The sequence below is a fragment of the Aquarana catesbeiana genome, linkage group LG10 (assembly GCF_042186555.1).
Source record: "Aquarana catesbeiana isolate 2022-GZ linkage group LG10, ASM4218655v1, whole genome shotgun sequence".
NCBI lineage: Eukaryota > Metazoa > Chordata > Amphibia > Anura > Ranidae > Aquarana > Aquarana catesbeiana.
Genome location: NC_133333.1, coordinates 171,826,221 through 171,846,419, shown reverse-complemented (window position 1 = coordinate 171,846,419; position 20,199 = coordinate 171,826,221). Strand labels below are relative to the sequence as shown.

Genomic DNA, 20,199 nt, shown 5'->3' with positions numbered 1-20,199 from the left:
CAAGAGGCCCAGGCCCATGCAAGAGTCATTGTTATGTGCAATGGAACTTAACTGGGAGCGAATGGAGGTCACTGCAGCACCTAGTGACACGCTGTAGAATGTAAATCAATGAAAGGCACAGGCTAGTAGCGCTACTGACCCAGTCTCTAGAGCAGGGGGTCTTAAACTGGTGGCCCTCCAGCTGTTGTGGAACTAAGTCCCGTCATGCTTGTAACTGTCATCCTTGCAGTGCCTCGTGGGACTTGTAGTTTCGCAACAGCTGGATGGCCGCCAGTTTGAGACCCCTGCTCTAAAGTATATGTCAGATGCAATGGTGTCTGGGACGTATCCAACCCTGGCCAAGATGTAAGCCTGTTGCCCATAGTAATCAGATTATTTTATAGATTAAATAAAACTGAGGCATCATCAGGTTTCCTCTTCTTTACTTTTTAATGAGTAATCCCCATGTGTGTGGTTTTTTTTTTTTTTTTGTTTTGTTTTTTTTTTGTTTTTTTTAAACCATACAACCATTAATATAAGCAGTTTTTCCTCAAAACTGTAATAAAGCTTTTTCTAAAAGCTAGAGGAATCAATATCTCAGAGGTGAAGTGGAGGAGAGTAAGCACAGCTTGCATGACTAGCATGTGATTGTTGGTTTACTTGGGCTGTTACTGGGGCTTTTTAATCTGGAGCTGGGTGTTAGTTGGACTGTAATCCTGACGTAACTCTGTTGCCGAGAGATGACTTGTATACTCATGTAGTGGAGCTGAAAGGTGTTTGCTCTCAGGAAGTGTAGATTGGTTAATGACAATGTGTTTTCAGTGAACAAAGAGCATAATGTTATCTCCTGTACATGACGAGATGAGACTTTTGCAGATAATAAATGTGACAGCTGACCCACGGGCCTTACTGTGTAGGTTGTTATCCGATTTTAGACATGTTTGACACCTTTTTACATTGAGGCAGGACCGTGTGATTGTATACAGTATTCTTGACTGATTTTGTAAAAAAGTGCCCATTATGCCCTGTGTCTAAAACTACAATATCTGCAGTGCTGAAGTTCAGGCATTTTATTGTATCTGAATAAGTTAGGCCTCATTCACACCATGGTGCAGAGACGTCAGTTTTTCTGCATGCGTTCTGCAAGGGCTCAAAGAAAACAATTGTTCTCCATATACCCTGTTCACACCCCAACAGCAGTATCTCGTCCAGATTTTTTTCTACACAGAATGTGTATGTATGCAGTTTTCTGTGCGGAAAACTGTTGGGACATCAACATTGTGGTGTGATTAGGGCACATAAAAGACGAGCATGAAAATGGATGTAAACTTGTGTGTCTGCAAGTGATATGTGCATGGTTTTGGCCATTTTTTGTTTTTTATGTACTTATGATGTGACCAAGGCCTTAGGTCTCTTTGAGTGGAGCCCAGGCTTTTGGTAGGGGCTTGAAATCTCTCCAGGTTTAATTTAGGATCTGCCCCTTTTTGCACTTAACCACTTCCTCTGACAATCAGCTGTCAGATACTTTGGAGGGCAGTAGAGGCTCTTGCATTTGATGGTAGAGTAAGTGCCGGTTCACACAGGGGCGGCACGACTTGCAGGTCGCCTCAGCGAGGCGACTTGCAAAACGACTTCTGTATAGAAGTCTATGCAAGTCGCCCCAAGTCGCCCCCAAAGTAGTACAGGAACCTTTTTCTAAGTCGGAGCGACTTGCGTCGCTCCTATTAGAACGGTTCCGTAGCACAGAACGGGAGGCGACTAGGTCGCCTGACAAGTCGCCCCTATGTGAACCGAGCCTTAATGGTGTGGGGGAGATCGAGATGGAATGGGCCAGACCTTAAAGCGGCATTAAACCCAAAAGCAAGCTTTTATTATGCAGCTTACCTATTCTTGGATGCGATGGCTGCATTCGTTCTTCTTTTTTAGGCTTTCTTTTCACCCGGTGATCTGGCCAGTTAGTCTATCAACAGAGCAAGCTCTCTTGCAGATGTAGGAGTTAGAGGGTTGAGACAAACCATTTACTACTGACAGGCGCTTACTGATTAGCTTCTATTTATGTAAAACCTTTATCCCATAAGGAAAAATAAGAGTTTACTGTAACTGCCTATGTTAGCTGGAGTTTGGCTTCAAATTGTTAGTGTGTCTAAATCTGTTAGTACATCTAACACTCAACCCCCCCAAAAATAAAACTAATGCAGCCACCACATCTAATGATTGGTAAACTCCAATATATTACCTTTTTGCTTTCAGGTTTAATGCCACTTCATCTCTACTTGTAGAGTAGTCAGAGGACTGTGCCTGGGAAACTAAATGCCCCTCAAGCATTTGAAAGCTAACGGTTACTTGTAGGCTTTTTTTTTTCCCCAATCCTCTTCCAGGACAGCTCATTTGAGAGATTATCCGCTCTGCCTTCAATAGGAAACACAAACCACAAAGATTAAATAGTCCCCCTCTGGTGGCTTAAGAATGGGTGTGCCTGTGTTCAAGGAGCTGTTGTGCCACAAAGTAGCCCCGTCCTTTTTTTTTTTTTTTTTTCCCCCCGTATGTGCAGGTCATGCCTCTTGTAGGTAAGGCGCCTCCTGTGGCTTGAGCAGCTGTGGAGAAAAGAATCGGGGGCATGGTTGGGTGGACTGATTGCTGCGGCCACATAATTTCCTATTGGGGGGCAGTGCTGTTTCCTGCAGGCCAGGTGTACCAATATGGCGCAGGTAGGACAGAGCACTTGTGGGTGCAATCTGTCCCAGAGGTGTTCCAAGATGGTGCTGGACCAGAAGTGCAATGATGCACTTCCTGTACGTGATCTATACACTTCCTCTCTGTTTAAAGTAGGGGTTCACCGACAGTTTTTTTTAAAAATCTTTATATACAATTGTATTCGACTTTTTAATTTAATATCAATTTTAAATTAATATGAATTCATTGTTGGCCATTATTGGCACCTTTGCAAAAAAAGCTCAAGAAAAATGCAGTATGCAGTCTCTTGTATCATGTCCACAGTCTCTAGCCATCTGATACAAGAGATGGTCAGAGACTGCGGACATAGTACAGGAGATTAATGCAGCTTCACCAGTGCCCGTCAGATGCAGCCTGCCTGTGCCCAGATCGGAGCCGCAATCTCCGTGTGTCAGAGGCTGCCGTAACAGTGTCCCGCCTCCTGTGATAATGTCACGCTGATTCAATGTCCCACTATTGGATCGGTGTGCTGTCTGTCACAGGAGGCGGGGGACACTGTTACTGTGGCCTAGGCAATTCAGCTCCGTGACACGCGGAGATTATTGCTCTGTGGGAGGGAGTAGAGGAGAGAGGACTGGGGCGAGCCAGGATGACACCCCTGCAATGGGCGACACAAGGGGCGGGGCCCCGCCCCATTTTCGGCTCCATTATCGACAATATTTTCCATTCGACAATGTGCCAAAAAGACAATCTTCAGCAGTTTTTTTAGAAAATAGTTAACCCTTTGACTGCCCCTGTTAACCCCTTCACAGCCAGTGTCAGTACATTAGTCGTGCATATTTTTTAGCACTGTACACTTAGTGTCACTGGTCCCCAAAAGTGTCTGTGCCAGAATGTCCACCTCGTAGTCCAGCTAGAAGTTGCTGTTTTCTGCCATTACTACTATAAAAAAATAAATATATCCCATAGTTTGTAGGCGTTATAACTTTTGTGCAAACCAATTAATAAACGCTTATTGGGATTTTTTTTTTTTTACCAAAAATATGTAGCAGAATACATATTGGCCTAAATTTATGAAGAAATTTCTTTTTTTGCTTTTTTTGTTTTTTGGTTTTTTTTTTCAATTTTTTAATTAGATATGTTTTATAGGAAAGTAAATATTTTTTTTCAAAATTGTCAGGCTTTTTTTATTTTATAGCGCAAAAAATAACTGCAGAGGTGATCAAATACCACCAAACGAAGGCTTTATTTATGGGGAAAAAAGGACATAGGTTTTATTTGGGTACAGTGTCGCACGACTGTGCAATTGTCAGTTAAAGTAACAGCCTAGTCATGAAGGGGGGAAAATTTTCTGGAGGCAAAGTGGTTAAAGCTGCTCCTTATAGTCACCTGGAAGATAAACACAAGTGTGGGTAAGGTAGAGCAAGAACACCCAGAGGCTATATTATGAAATTAGAGGCTTTAAGAAATGTAATTGACCATGCCTCTTAACATTCATCACTGTGATGGGTAAACTTAACGATTAGAGAAGGGGACAAGCCTGGTTTAGAGACCCATTCACCTGAACATTTATTTCACCAACAATCTTTCATAAAATTCTATGGGCATTCACAGTTTATGCATGTTGTATACTTGTCATAGTGCCAGCGCTAAACATCCAAAGGCTGGATACCCCCATCTTGGATGGATTAGCAGAATCGCTAAACTTTATAGTATTCCTCTTCGCTCTCTCCCCAGTAGTAGCTACATAAAATGTTGTGTGATGAGGGGAGGGGCAAAGGACCTTGGCCAGCAAATGCTGTAATTGGTCACTTCCAGTAGAGGAAGAGGGCTTGAAGAAAGCAGGCTTGTCACTGTGCTAGGGATTAGGAATCGTAAGTTAAAAATTGTTTATAACAAAGGCCCCCGGTGACGTGGTCACTTAAAATTTCTGAAGTCTGTACATATACATTAGTCAGTCAGTGTATACGCTGATATTTTAGTGTCCCATATCTGATTAGAAAGAGGAAGTGTCACCAGCACACCAGGATCTCTCGGTCACATGCTTGATGAAGGGGTTCCTGCGTGGCTCCAAAACGTCGCTTTTTGATACTATGTGATTAAAATTTTTGGACCCATTTTTGGAGATGATGACATTTCCTCTTTATGATTTTATTCGGTTCCAGCCGATGGTCACTTCAGCACCCAATTCGAAATACAGCCGTTTGTGCAGGAACGTGTGCGTTGGGAGTATTGCACTGGAGGCCATATCTCATTAGGGGGGCCAATTCACAGTATTGCACTGCGATAACGCACATTGTTATACGGTGCCATTTATACTGAATGGCACACCAACCTTGTGTTGCTATTAATGTGCGTTGCCATGTACAGCTGAAAACGCTGCATGCACTTTTTTTCTGCCTTTTTAAACACTTAAAAGAATACCTAAACGCAGGAACAAAAATCAAATCTAGTATAGGTCACCAATTCTTTAGATGTGGTTGGCTGCATTTGTTTTCCCTTAGGCTATAAACATTTGCAACAGCTATAGAAAATACCCATTCTTGTCAGAAATGTGCCATTGTCATGTTCTGTCTCCTGCCCTGAAGATGATTAAATGTTGCCACCCGACAACAGGAAGCGTTGTTCCCAGGATTACTATCACAGCCACTTTGAAGGACTAATAAGCTGCTATATATTTTACATTTTTATTATTGGAGAGCGAGCTCCACCCACTACAGGCCACTTGCAGGAAACTTCTGGAGGAGGCAGAGATGAGACCAACACCCTGCACAGGAGAGCGCAGCAACAACCGTTTTTTTATTACAGGAAGCAAACTTTCACACTAAATTACTGTATAGCTCTGGAAGATATGCACAAAGCACACAGATTCATGTAAGCATACACACGACTAATGTATTTAGAAGATATTTACTCAGCCCTGAGTTGGTCTTTAACCACTTGACCCTTGGAAGATTTACACACGCACACCCCCTTTCCTGACTAGGCCACTTTTTGCGATTTAGCATGGTTTCTTTAACTGCGCAGTCCTGCACCGCTGTACCCAAATAAAATGTATGCCATTTTCTTCCACCACAAATGGCTTTCTTTTGGTATTTGATCACCACTTTTTTTTTTTTTGCGCTATAAAACAAAAAAGACTGACAATTTTGAAAAAAAAACGATTTTTTTACTTTGTGCTATAAAACACATCCAATAAAAAATTGAAAAATATTGCAATTCTTCATAAATTTAGGCCAATATGTATTCTGCTACATGTTTTTGGTAGTAAAAAAAAAAAAGCATTCACAGTACTAAAGGAGAGTTCATTCGGCTGGGCTTCTCCTATAGGTCACAGGAGTGCAATTCATTTTGCACTCCTGTGACCCATTTTTAGCAGAGAACGGTCTGAAGTCTGCTCTCTGCTGACGTCACCAAGATCAGTCCAGGCACCGCGTCATCCCGACTCTGGAAGTCTGGATCCGCAAGGGGCCTGGACTAATTGCAGTCTCAGCCTCTCAGCGAGCCACTGAGACGGCCGCTCCCCGCCCCTCCACAGCTCAGCGCTCCAATGAGCATGGAGGAGCAGAGCAGGAGAGTTGCTGATTGACTGAAAGCAGTGAGAATCGAGCCATCGACTGTGTTCTGTGGCTCGTTTCTCAGTGAAGAGGCGCCGTGAGACAGATGCGGCATCGGACCAATGCTGCATCCACCTAGGTAAGTATGAATCTGCAAAAAACAGGATTCTCATACTTCTTAATGACACTGGCTGGGAAGTGGTTAAACATCTAGGGCATTCAAAGGGTTAACTGTGTACCTAGCCGGTGTTTGTGTTTACTATGTGTGCTGCTTTTACTGGGCGAAGAAATGAATTTAAAGACCGGATCCATGTGCCCCCACGTCAGAACGGAACCCTGCCTCGTTTACATAGGCAGAGCTCCGTTCTGAGTGTCTGCTTGATGATTGGCAGGTGCCGGTGGACATCGTGTGCCCAGCACCCGTAGATCGCCTTCTGCTGTGAATAATCACAGCAGAAGCAATGCGTCGGCGCCCCCTGCAGGCGGAAGTGCAGGATCACGTGTGTGTGTGTATACGTGATCCGGTGCACAGCTGACACCCTGTAGCAGTAAAACTGCTATAGGGCGGTCAGCAAGTGGTTAAGAGGAACGTGTTATAAACCCTCAAGGTTTTTCACCTTAATGCATTCTATGCATTAAGGTGAAAAACTTTTCGTCACTCAGCAGCCACCCCGAGCCCCCGTTATACATACCAGAGCCCTGTGGTTCCCACGATGGGAAGGAGAACACCAGCTTCGGCCGCTGTCTCATGTCCTGATTGGATAGATTAATAGCAGAGCAACCATTGGCGCCCTCTGCTGTCAATCAAATCCAATGATCCGGGGGCGAGTCCTGCTTTCTGTGTCCATAGATGCAGAAGCAGGACACGGGAGTGCGCCCCGCATGGGTGTCTCAAAGTAGAGCGCTTCTCCAGGGCACTCAAGAAGGAGAGGAGCGCCGCAGAGGGACCTCGGAAGAAGAGGATCAGGGCCACACTGTGCAAAACTAACTGCACAGAGGAGGTAAGTATGACTTTTTTTTTTTTTTTTCTTTCTTTTTTTAAACCCTGAACCTTTACAACCCCTTTAAGGCAACCCATTTGTTTCAATTGGGTGCCAGTGCAACAGAACAGACCTAAAAATTGGATACGGAGCATTTATTTTGCCAGTGCAGTGCACCACAATGCAGAGTGGTGTTTTACTGTGTGTTGCGGGGCTTTAGTGATAGCACAAAATACCGCAAATGATTCTCAACCATAGAAATGTTTAAAACAAAAGTTTGTTGAAAATAGGAATCAACAAACAGACAGTGCAGCGCTAAATGAATGGAAAAAGGAAAATAAAATTGAGGTAGAGCACAATACAATCCACCACGGTGTATAGATAAAACAGTCCATATAATCAGGTCCAAACAGATCTTCAAGGTAGAAAGGACTGTGTTTGCAAATGGTGATTCCAGGAGCCCACCACCACGGAAACAAATGGCCTCTCACCTGGTGTTGTAGACCCTTTAATTATAGAGGGTCAGAAGCGGTTTTGGCATATAATATGCAAATATTGTGCGGCTAAGCAAATCTTGATCAAGGACCCAATACAGGACACTCCAATAGGGACATGTAGGAAATAAAAGTGGCGAAAATAGTGCTCTCCGTATACGATGATCTTTATTTCAATATAAGAAATCATAAAACACTCACAAGTGAAGTACTTGGTAATAGCAGGCAAGCAGTAATGGCGATCTCCTGTTCCTCCGAACAGCAGAGCAGATGCGCAGTGGCCGTGGGTGACGTCACGACGCTACCTCGTTCTGGACGCGTTGCGTCCCAGTGGGCGGGGACTTCATCAGCAGATGAGGAACGTCGTGGGCACCCGCGCTAAATACCAGGTAAGTAACCATGGCTACAGTACACCAAACGAAATTAACCTGAGGATCACCCGGAAATCAATCCGGACATGACCCCTTATACAGAAATACAAAACAAACGAAAATGACTCTCCCAAAGGCAATAGGGAAAGACATGGCTATGACAATAAAAACGCATCAATCCTGAAAGGACAAGTGCATAATTCCTGAAATGGAATATTACCATACCAAGGGGAAAATAAGATATTAAAAATATGTGTATAAAAAAACATATGTATATAAAAAATATTTTAATTGTAAAAATAAATTTTCAGAACACTGTAAAATTTAAAAAGCGAGTCATCCGCGGCCACTGTCAAATATAAATAAAATAAAATTCAGCGATCTGATATAAAGCAATTTGTGTCAAAATCCACGTTTAACCCCTCAGGGCAGAGAACCCTGGTTTTGAAGATCCAATAAGATTCTCTCTTACTCAGTTGCCTTATGAAATTGCCCCCCCTCCAGTGTCTCGTGACCCTCTCTATACCTCAAACTTTTGGGGTTCTGATGATGATGGAGTTTGACGTGTCTAGAGACATTGTGGGTTTTCAGGCCTTTCTTAATGTTGTTAACATGCTCAGCAAGTCTCACATGTAGGGGTCTGGATGTTCTCCCTATATACTGGAGCCCGCATCCGCACTCCAGCATATACACGACCCCTACCGTGTCGCAGGTAATTAACTGTTTAATGTCATACTCCTTACCAGTAGCTGAGGCTAGGAATTTTTTCCTTTTCTTTATGTTCCCCTTTGCATGCTTACATGGAATGCATTTGCCGCATGCGTAGAAACCACTCAGAAAAGAAAATAGGCCCTGTGCTCCCTGACCGTCCTCAGTTTATTTATAGGAAGGCTCCATCATTAAGGGACCGTCTGGCTCCTAGCGTTCTGAACCCTCCTGTTCCCTCTTCCGATAGGTTATTTTCTTTTTCTGAGTGGTTTCTACGCATGCGGCAAATGCATTCCATGTAAGCATGCAAAGGGGAACATAAAGAAAAAAAGAAAAAAATTCCTAGCCTCAGCTACTGGTAAGGAGTATGACATTAAACAGTTAATTACCTGCGACACGGTAGGGGTCGTGTATATGCTGGAGTGCGGATGCGGGCTCCAGTATATAGGGAGAACATCCAGACCCCTACATGTGAGACTTGCTGAGCATGTTAACAACATTAAGAAAGGCCTGAAAACCCACAATGTCTCTAGACACGTCAAACTCCATCATCATCAGAACCCCAAAAGTTTGAGGTTTTGGGGTATAGAGAGGGTCATGAGACACTGGAGGGGGGGCAATTTCATAAGGCAACTGAGTAAGAGAGAATCTTATTGGATCTTCAAAACCAGGGTTCTCTGCCCTGAGGGGTTAAACGTGGATTTTGACACAAATTGCTTTATATCAGATCGCTGAATTTTATTTTATTTATATTTGATGACAGTGGCCGCGGATGACTCGCTTTTTAAATTTTACAGTGTTCTGAAAATTTATTTTTACAATTAAAATATTTTTTATATACATATGTTTTTTTATACACATTTTTAATATCTTATTTTCCCCTTGGTATGGTAATATTCCATTTCAGGAATTATGCACTTGTCCTTTCAGGAGTGATGCGTTTTTATTGTCATAGCCATGTCTTTCCCTATTGCCTTTGGGAGAGTCATTTTCGTTTGTTTTGTATTTCTGTATAAGGGGTCATGTCCGGATTGATTTCCGGGTGATCCTCAGGTCAATTTCGTTTGGTGTACTGTAGCCATGGTTACTTACCTGGTATTTAGCGCGGGTGCCCACGACGTTCCTCATCTGCTGATGAAGTCCCCGCCCACTGGGACGCAACGCGTCCAATACGAGGTAGCGTCGTGACGTCACCCGCGGCCACTGTGCATCTGCTCTGCTGTTCGGAGGAACAGGAGATCGCCATTACTGCTTGCCTGCTATTACCAAGTACTTCACTTGTGAGTGTTTTATGATTTCTTATATTGAAATAAAGATCATCGTATACGGAGAGCACTATTTTCGCCACTTTTATTTCCTACATGTCCCTATTGGAGTGTCCTGTATTGGGTCCTTTGATGAAGATTTGCTTAGCCGCACAATATTTGCATATTATATGCCAAAACCGCTTCTGACCCTCTATAATTAAAGGGTCTACAACACCAGGTGAGAGGCCATTTGTTTCCGTGGTGGTGGGCTCCTGGAATCACCATTTGCAAACACACAGTCCTTTCTACCTTGAAGATCTGTTTGGACCTGATTATATGGACTGTTTTATCTATACACCGTGGTGGATTGTATTGTGCTCTACCTCAATTTTATTTTCCTTTTTCCATTCATTTAGCGCTGCACTGTCTGTCTGTTGATGTTTATTGAGGAATTTGATTATTGGCCCTAGTGTCCAGCTGCTGTTCTAAGTTATATACCACTTCGCGCTGATTAATTTCTTTTATTTTTGTTGAAAATAGGGTTTCCATTCTATGGGTCATGGTTGTCTGTGTTAAATACTTGTGTCCATTCACACTAAGCACTTGCTATATGAAATTATAGCTTAACTGACTTCAGGCACCCTAGCACAGCAGACAGGTGGGAAGATATGATGTTGTCATGTGATAATGTCATTACTTTGCTCATAGGCTTCAGTTATAGTGTCTGATTACAGTTTGTGAATACTTGGTGGACTGTGGCTGTTTCATTCATTTCTGAAATGGACAAAGTCATGCAGTTCACAAAGTGTAACATGTACTCACAGCCTGTTACAAGATAACCTGAAACTGCAGCCAATCGGGAAGATCTGATACTGTCATGTGACAATTGTGGAACTATTGGCTGCAGCTTCAAAGTGTCTGGTAAAAGGTTGTTTGAACACTAAACTCTAGAGGCTGTGGCTGTTTCAATTCATTTCAGCTGTCGTTTTTCACATTCCGGCAGACAAAGCTGCAGCCCAGCAATAGGGGAACCACGCTTTAGGCAGCAAAAACGAGGACCACAAAATCTGACCCATGCTTTCTGCTCAACAAGTTAACTGCACTTTTGCCATTTCGTTTCATCAGGCAAGAGACAGAAGAAACCATGGCTGGTCCTGGAACTACAGAAAATTGAGGTCTCCCAGCTTTACTGTTGAGGATGTGCCAGTAGTATAGTAGAATTGCGGCTTCAATATCGCTTCACAAAACACCTTGGTTGGTCAAGGTGGAGAAATGGGCAGATGTCACAATTTCCACCTCCTCCAATCAGAGGAAATCTTGTATTGATGGCGGAGAAGCTTTCTTTCATTCTTGAAGCAGATGGGAAGTTGCCCATTCTGCTGTCAGAACAGCGTGCCGCTAACGGTAATTAATGCTACTACAGTATATTACAGCGGCTGCATCGTTCTGTAATGTAAATAGTGTTACCCTAAAAGAATAAAAATGAAATCATTTTATACAGCACAGTGCTTATGCTGTCATTTGGCCCCCTGTATCACCTGAAATACCTGGATGATCCTACCTTCCCCTCTGTAAACTGACCACGGTTTATCATGGCTGCTGAGCCCTGACACTGTGGTCAGTTTACTTGCCTCTGTTATCCGTAGCCCTGTGCACTGCTGTCCTCTGTGCTCCTGTGTCCTCCTCCCCCTCCCCGCCTGTCAGCTCGTACCAGTGCCCCCCTCCCTCTTGCTGGTATAATTTATTGTTACTACAATCCCCTCTGTTATAATAAATGCTGTGCCCCACTGTATGTGTGTTCTAAGAAAAAAATCTGCCAATTTAAATACCTTATATTGCGCCACTCGGCGGCCACGTGGCCAGTCGTCTCTCTCCTCCTCCCAGCTGACGTCAGCAGGGGTTTCTCGGCTCCGCCTACTTTGCTGTTACACCTGGAGAGGAGAGAGATGGCCGGTCACCTGACTGCTGATTGGCGCTGTAAAATAAGGTATTGGCGGATTTTTTTAGAAAACATACAGTGGGACACAGCATTTATTATAACAGAGGGGTTTGTAGGAACAACAAGTGGGTTAACAACCACCTTAATTTGGGTGCGCTTTGCCCAGCAAACTGTTTTAAGAGATTTTAAAGGAATTTTACTTTAACACACCTGACAACATGTTCTAATACCGTAGGGAGAGATTTATTTATTTTTTTTAAATGACGTGTTCACTTAAAGCATGGCATACTCATAGGGAATGGATTGTTCACAGGCAGTAAGCTTGTGCAGTGTAATGTTTACCTGAAATGCATCTTATTCTTTCCATTTCTGCTTTAGGGCCAATACTGATTGGGGGGTCGATCATAGCTCTCATCACAGAAATGTATAGATTGGATAGTATTTCATCCACCTATGAGACACCAGCCACTTCATGTTGTGATTGCAAACTGTACATTGTGGGGCTGTTGCACAGTCCTTTTTGGATATGCCAACCTTTCTATGTATGGCCACCTTGTCACTTAGATTTTTCCTTTTTACGTAAGTAAGGTGGGCGTCCCTCTCAGAGTTCTAGAAGGTTTTATTAGAATCTGTCAGTGGAGTGAAGGCGTAGATGCGTTTTGCGTGTGTTCTCAAAGTGATAAAACGGGGTAGGGTGCCTGGAGTGTGTGGCTTTTTGTCTACTTAAATGTGGTCTGGAATAACTTCCAGCAGTATGTGCAGTAAGCCTTGTGATGGCATTGTGAATTACCATATTTATCGCCGTATAACAGGCACTTTTTTACCCTGAAAATAGAGGGTAAACCGTGCCTGCATGTTATACATACGCCAATATCTGTTTTTGTTTTTTTTTTACCAACGGGGCGGAGATCGGGCGGGCCACCCCGGGTGCCACTCATTGGGAGGGTGTCAAACCTGCCGCCCCGCCTCTCCTGGCCCTGGGACAGCGCTGCCAGTAAACTTTGAAGTTCAGAAAACATTACTGCCCTTTGTCATATACCGCTCCTCCTGTGTCACTCTCAATCTAAAGCTAAGCCTCTGAATCCCTCAATTAATGCTGCTCGTTGTGGCTGCTCTCCTCCGTTCAGCCGCCTCCTCGTGTGTAGCTTTTGATTGGAGGAGCACAGTGGTGTAGTGGGTAGCACCCCCACCTAGCAGTTAAAAGGGTCGCTGGTTCAAATCCCAACCACGACACTACCTGGAGTTTGCATGTTCTCCCTGTGCCTGCATGGGTTTCCTCCGGGTACTCCGGTTTCCTCCCACACTCCAAAGACATGCTGGTAGGTTAATTGGCTTCTGTTCAAAAATTAGCCCTAGTATATGAATGTGAGTTGGGGACCTTAGATTGTGGGCTCCTTGAAAGTAGAAACCATTGTGGGTGTGCGATGTATGTGTGGAGTGCTGCGTGAATTGGCAGCGCTATATGGGTACCTTAAATAAATGGGGATAATTGTAGATACGCACCCACAATCACTCAGGTTGAACAGGATGGACTGATGTCTTTATTCAACCTTACTAACTATGTAACTATGAGAGCGGTCACGTGACAGTCAATGAAAGAGAGGCGAGCAGTCACATGATCGTGTCCAGCGTTTATGGAGGTATTTAGAAGCTTTGATTTACAATGAGTGACACAGGAGGAGTGGTGTATGAAAAGGGCTGACCGTGTGAAGTTTTCTCAACCTTAGAGTATGCTGGGAGTGCAGAGGGGGGGGGGGGAGTCTTTATAATGAAGGGAGTTGTGTTGTGCAGGGGGGCAGTGTACAGTTTTTTTGCTGAAACTTCCCTCTTAAAGTTTAAGGTGCGTATTATACGCCTGTGCTTGTTATACACCGATAAATATGGTATTTAGTCCATCAAGACTACTCATGCATTTCTAATACCATCTACTGTAGAGCTCAGCAGACACAGGGGGTTATTTACGAAAGGCAAATCCACTTTGTACTACAAGTGCAAACTTAACTTGAAATTGCACTGAAAGTGCTCTTCGAAATGCAGTCCCTGTAGATCCGAGGGGGACATGCAAGGAAAATAAAAAAAACATCATTTTATCTTGCACATGATTGGATGATAAAATCAGCAGAGCTTCCCCTTATTTCAGATTTACCCCTCAGATTTACAGTGACTGCAATTCCAAGTGCACTTTCAGTGCAATTTCAAGCGCACTTTGCACTTGTAGTTTGCACTTGTAGTGCAAAATGGATTTGCCTTTCTTAAATAACGAGTGTGTTAATGTCTTAACCTTTTCAGGCCTTACCAAAGCTAATTTACTATCTTGTTTTCTTTCAAGGTGTCCTTGCTGGTCACGATAACCGTGTAAGTTGCTTGGGAGTGACAGATGATGGGATGGCTGTGGCGACAGGGTCATGGGACAGCTTCCTCAAGATCTGGAACTAAAGTCTGTGAGTATCTGCTACGGCCTTCCACTGCTTCGTAGTATTAATCTGCCATGACATGTTTACTTCCTTCCAACAAGTGGAGTTGAATGTTTAGTAAACAGCACACATTTCTTTAAACTTCTGATTCCTGGCAAATGTAGTTTATCATGAAACCCTTCATTGTCAGCCTTTTATAAATAGTGTAGGCTATGGAGAAGTGCCAGCATTTAACAAATGTTAATCCAGAATAGATTTGCTTATGATTTCACAATGCATACAGTATATTTAAAGCACAAACATAGTGACGGAAGCCATGACTGCTGGCCTAAGTTCCACTAGAACACAAATGAGTTGAGACCATTACAAGCCTGTATGTGCCTGAGCTGTATCCTTCTACCCAGGACAATCCCTTTTCACTATTACTTTTTAACCCCACTTTGTAGGAAGGGAATTTTTTTTTAATAGACACTTTATTGTTCAAAAATGTTTCTATACGAACACAATCCTATTGCACGTTTAGTAAAAAGAATCCGTAATCTATACGTATATATTAAGTGTCATATATCATAAACAGGATATTGTATTGTACAACGATATCCATAAATATGCAAGCTAATACAATTAGAAAAGAAAGAGGAGAAAACGTAGGGAATTTATGGATTGCAGGTCAGCTCTGTAACACTTATTCTGCCAAAAGCTCTTTATTTAGGTTCCCTGACCTATGGTGTAAAATTGCACTGCTCAACGTGTATCTGTCACTGATACAGGAGGTGGGGGAAATCCTAACAATGGATGCCTATTCTAGTAGCAGTTGTCTAATGGGGGTTCTCTGCTCACTTTGGGGAGACTTCCTGTTGTATTAAGGACAGAAAGTAAAAGAAGACCTCAATGGGACTCAAATGAAGTTAAGTAAAACAATTTTTTTTCTTATTTTGACGGTCTGAACTAGCAGGTTTATGGTTTGGTTGCAACTTGGAAATCCTTACCTTTAAAATACTTAGTGGTTTCCGTCTAAAAAGAAGCAGCCATGATGGAAACCTGCAAGCTGCCTAATGCATGTTTGTATTTTGAGAGAGCATGGTCTGGTGCTCCAGTCCTTCTTGCTTCAATACTTAGTAATTCGCAGAGCTAGGGCAGTTTATTATACAAATCTGATGTAGACGTTGGAAACCGTTCAGAAGAGATCCAACGGTACTAAAATCTTTGGCCAATGCGCACTTTGCATTTCATATGTCATGCTTTGTCAAGGCGTGTATCATTCACATATATTACTCTGACACCTTATCCATGTGTTTTTTGGGGGGTTTTTTGTCTTTTCCTGGTTGTTTATTCCCCATGTAGTAAGGGTAGGATATCCCTGGAACATCTTCCAAAACAAGTTTAGTAGTAGCAGCCCCCGTGTTTATATCCCATGAAGCTTTTTTCCAAAGTATGAAGTTGAGTTCAATTTTGTTACACCCTGTAAATTTCACCTAAGGATAAAAATTGCATAACATTTATTAAACCATTTCCAATCATTTCTTGGTCTCTGCCAGAGGGCATTGGCAGAGCAAGCCATCCCAACCACGACACTACCTTCCTGGAGTTTGCATGTTCTCCCTGTGCCTGCGTGGGTTTTCTCCGGTTTCCTCCCACACTCCAAAGACATGCTGGTAGGTTAATTGGATCCTGTCCAAATTGACCCTAGTATCTGTATGTAGGAATGTGAGTTGGAGACCTTAGAGTGTAAGCTCCTTGAGGGTAGGCACTGATGTGAATATACAATGTATATGTAAAGCGCTGCGTAAATTGATGGCGCTATATAAATACCTGAAATAAACAAAATAAATAAATTTAGTAACTCTACATAAGCAGTATATTGAAGGAAATCATATTCCCAGCACTTTGGTAACAGAGGATTGTTAACAATATTTAAATTTTTTTTTTTTTTTTTTTTTAGTAAAGTATATATTATAATTAAATAAAATGTGGTTTTCTTACAGCTGTTGTCTTACAAGTAAAGAGGTAGGATCGGTCCTTCTCCCTTCTGGCTTTGTTCTGCAAAAGCCCAAAAAAAGTGCTTGATTAGAACTCCCAACAGACTTTTTGTACACAAATGTTAAAGATTGTACTTGGATATAAAACTTTTTTAAACTTGTAAATAAAACTAGAAGCTATTTTGTCTTCCATTTTTTAAGAATGTTTTTTTTTCCCTTCATCTAGATACCCAGCGGACTTCTCCATGACTGGAAGAGCATTCCAACCTTCGAAATTAAATCATAGCATATCCGATCCAACCATACTAACGTGGACACCCACTTATCCCTACTCCCATACATCAAAGGGCAGAACCTCTCCTCTCATATTTTTTTTTTCTGAAACCAAGAGCACAATTATTTGCTATAGGAAGAATTGATTTGTGGTTCTGAAACCAAGAATTGTGCATTCCTTTTGGGACCATTTCGTTTTTTTTTTTCTTTTTTTTGTTCTGTTTCTTCAACCCTTTCGTCACCTTCATTTGTCTTGAAGTAATGATACAAAACACTATGCGCAGTACGTTATAACCAAGAAATAGCTGTATTGATAAAGTCCATTTCATGATTGTTGCCTGAAGGTTCTAGAACAGTGTCTGGTTTTTTTTCTTTTTTTAAGTTGGATGTTGATGGTAGTTGCTGTAAAAACTGCAGCAGAACAGATTGTAAAAAAAAAAAAATCAGAACAGTTAACTTTTTTTTTTTTTTTTTTTTTTTTTTTTTTTTCCTTTACCCCCCTCTATGGTCCATTAAATGAAGGTGGGATGTGATAGACCTGTGTTTCAGGGCCTTTTAATGCTATAAACTGTCCTTGTCTTGTGAATCTGTTGCAGATACAGAACCATATGAACATTAAAGAAGCATATTCACCATCCACAAGCCCTCCATGTAATGGCCATCCTATAGTATGAGGAATAAGTCAATGCCTCACAGGTTTCTCCAGTGATTGAGTTACTTTTGAGCACCAACTGCTCGGGGGAAATGTAGTAACCCAATGCCTGGAGTGCCTTTCGGTTACCTGTCATCTGAGAGTTATGGCTGTTGGGGAAGCAATGCAACAGATGCCACTTGGGAGCGTTGGAAGGACTTTGTTAAACCATGTACAGTTCTTTATACCACCGATGCCAGTGAACTGTCTTCTGATCTCTATGAATGCATCTACACCACGCCACCTTCTCTTCCTGCACACACAACAAATATACACCACAATATTAGAACTCCTTCAGGGATCAAGAGCATGCTAGATTGTAGAGCAATGTCCAGTTCAGCATTTGCTATTGAGGGTAACCCAGAGAACTTGTTTCTTTGTTGGGACTGAGACAGTTTTTTTTTCCAGGGCAAAACTGGCGACATTCATAATTATCCTATACACACCTATACCGGTTGGTACAGCAAGCTCCTATTTGAGTGCTATGTACTGCTAGATAGGGATCTAGTTTACTTGTTGGTGCTGTATACTGTTGCCAGTTAAGATTTTATATATATATATAATTTTTTTTTTTTTTTTGTCCTTCATTGTTCAACCCATGTCATCCTTTATTCATGTAGGCCTGAACCATTCAAACTCAAATCCCCTTGTAAGTTCAGTTAACACTGGGAAACTATTAACAATTTAAGAAAAACAAAAAAGGGTATCTTGCAAGAACACTACCCTGGTCCCATATAGATAGATTAGGAGCAGCCGTGGACAGAAGTACATGTCTGTACTCTTTGGATATACGGTCAGATGTGTATGAAATGATGTACAAATTAATGTTTTTGAAAATAATGATCTTGAACTTTCTAAGTTAAAACTTAATGAAAGCTTTTATTCTTATGTTGGCGGCGGGGAGGTGGGGGGGGGGGGTGTTTGCCATAGGGATGGGTTTTCCTCTTAAGATTGCATGCTGTAGAGTTGCTTAATAATGTGCAAATAGAGAGTCATTAGATGTTTTTGTTTATTTTTTTTTCCTTTTAATGAAAAATAACCTGTTTAAACAGAAAAAAATGAAATGACAATTGCGGTTGTGCTCAATTTTTTTTTATAATCACAGCTACTCTCTGTATACGTTTTCGAAAAAAAAAGTTCAGTGCAAAAAATGAGCACTTTGAAGAGTAGCTCAATTTCACTTTTTTTAACAAAAAAAAACATCCTGTTCAAACGATTGCATACAAAAACTAAAAAATCGATTTTTCAGGAAGGGTTGGGAAATGTGAAATTAAACTTTTACCCTGGTTTAAGTTGATGCTTCTCAGCCTGTTCTTGTAGAAAGAGGATCTTGCATCTGATTTTTGTTCTTCCAGGAATAGCTTCCCCTTGCTAATTTTTTTTTTTTTTTTTTTTTTTTTCCCCCAGGTTTTTTTTCTCTTTGAATTAAGCATTGCCTCTTGACTTTTCTGCAGAGACCTGTACAATGATACACAGGAACTGACCCCTCTGTTCCGCAGGTCTTTGTTTTGAGAGAAGCGGACTATTAATTTTATTAGCTTCTTCCTAATTGTATATGAACGTTACTCAACCTTAGACGTAGATGCTTTTTTTTTTTTTTTTTTTTAATTTTTTTAATTTTTTTTTTTTTCTGTACAAAAAGTGCTGTAATTGTGCGTTAGGCCGGGAACTGGCAGAGAACGAGATGCCCCGCCCACTTCTTGCATAAATTACTCCGTAGAGCTCTCTGCACCCCCTACTCCCTTTCACCTTTTGTATTTAATTTTAAAGTCAGTGTACTACAAGAACGCTGGATGCAAGATAGATACTATATTAAAATGTACTGTTATTTAAGATGTAATAAAGCAGTTTGACATGAGTTTACTCCTTGTCATGGTGTCTCTTATTTAGTCACATGTATTTAAATTGTTTCAGGCATTACCCATATTTGCTCACCTAACCTTTCACAAAAGCATATCCACACACACACACACACGTGTGTGTGATTTTTTTTTTTTTTTTTTTTTTTCCTTTTTTTGATCTGGAGCAAGAAACTTCCTTCACTACTCCCTGTAATGTCATCACAAGGCTTTCTAGGAGATTGGTTCTTATTAACAGGCACACCCCAGAACTACATCTTCCAAGGACCCATTTCCTACAGTGTGTACAGGCTCTTGGGAGTCAAAGCAACAGCCTTGTTTTGTTGAGAAAGAAATCCATATATGCATGAGAGGGACAGAGGGGTGAAAGATGATGAAGTTTTGTTCAACAGCCAGTGCTGACAATGCTGCTCTAGATTTTAGAGCACCAAACAGGAATTTTGGAACACATTGGATTTCTGGCAGATCAGTGGGTATTTTTCTCTACTAGCCTTTCTAATAGATTCAAACATCAGGAAAGATTTTTTTTTTCCCTGCCGACACATACACTTGTACCTTACACTCCTAGCAAGCTTAAAAAAATAAATCCTAGCATTAAACTTCGTGTGGTGATTTTAACCTATTGGCCTTGGGTTAATTGTGCTTTTATTATTCAGTCAAGGTACCCCAAGTATTAAAAATTCTCTAGATACAGTGGAACCATGGTCAACGAGTAACGCAGTTAACAAGCGTTTTGAAAGAGTAGCAACTTTTTTTTGAAAAAAATCCTGACTGTGAGTGTTGTCTCGCAAAACGAGCAGAATTCAAGCTAATGGGGTGTGCAGTACCGCATTTGGCCAGAGGTGCGGGGGTGCCAGTGACTCTCGGAATGTTTCTGAGCCGTTCGGAAATACTTAGAATCACTCAAATACTCAGTTCCTGAGGGTTTCAGAGTTCAGCCGAGCTGTCCCTGAGTATTTCCGAGGCTCTCCGGTGCCCCCCCCCCCACCTCTGGCCACATTGCGGTATTGCAACGCAATAGAAGTTAATGCGGAA

General features: G+C 41.9%; 1 protein-coding gene across 4 annotated transcripts in view; it reads left to right on the top strand.

Annotated features, from left to right (window-relative positions):
* The window catches only part of GNB1 (G protein subunit beta 1), a 131,401-nt gene extending 112,233 nt beyond the window's left edge, over positions 1 to 19,168 (top strand). For all 4 annotated transcript variants that reach the window (XM_073602970.1, XM_073602973.1, XM_073602974.1 and 1 more), the window contains exons 10-11: positions 14,278 to 14,389; positions 16,568 to 19,168. In XM_073602970.1, the coding sequence (XP_073459071.1) occupies positions 14,278 to 14,384 (107 nt within the window). In that variant the 3' untranslated portion in view covers positions 14,385 to 14,389; positions 16,568 to 19,168. The remainder of the gene's footprint in view (positions 1 to 14,277; positions 14,390 to 16,567) is intronic.
* The last annotated feature ends 1,031 nt before the right edge of the window (positions 19,169 to 20,199 follow it).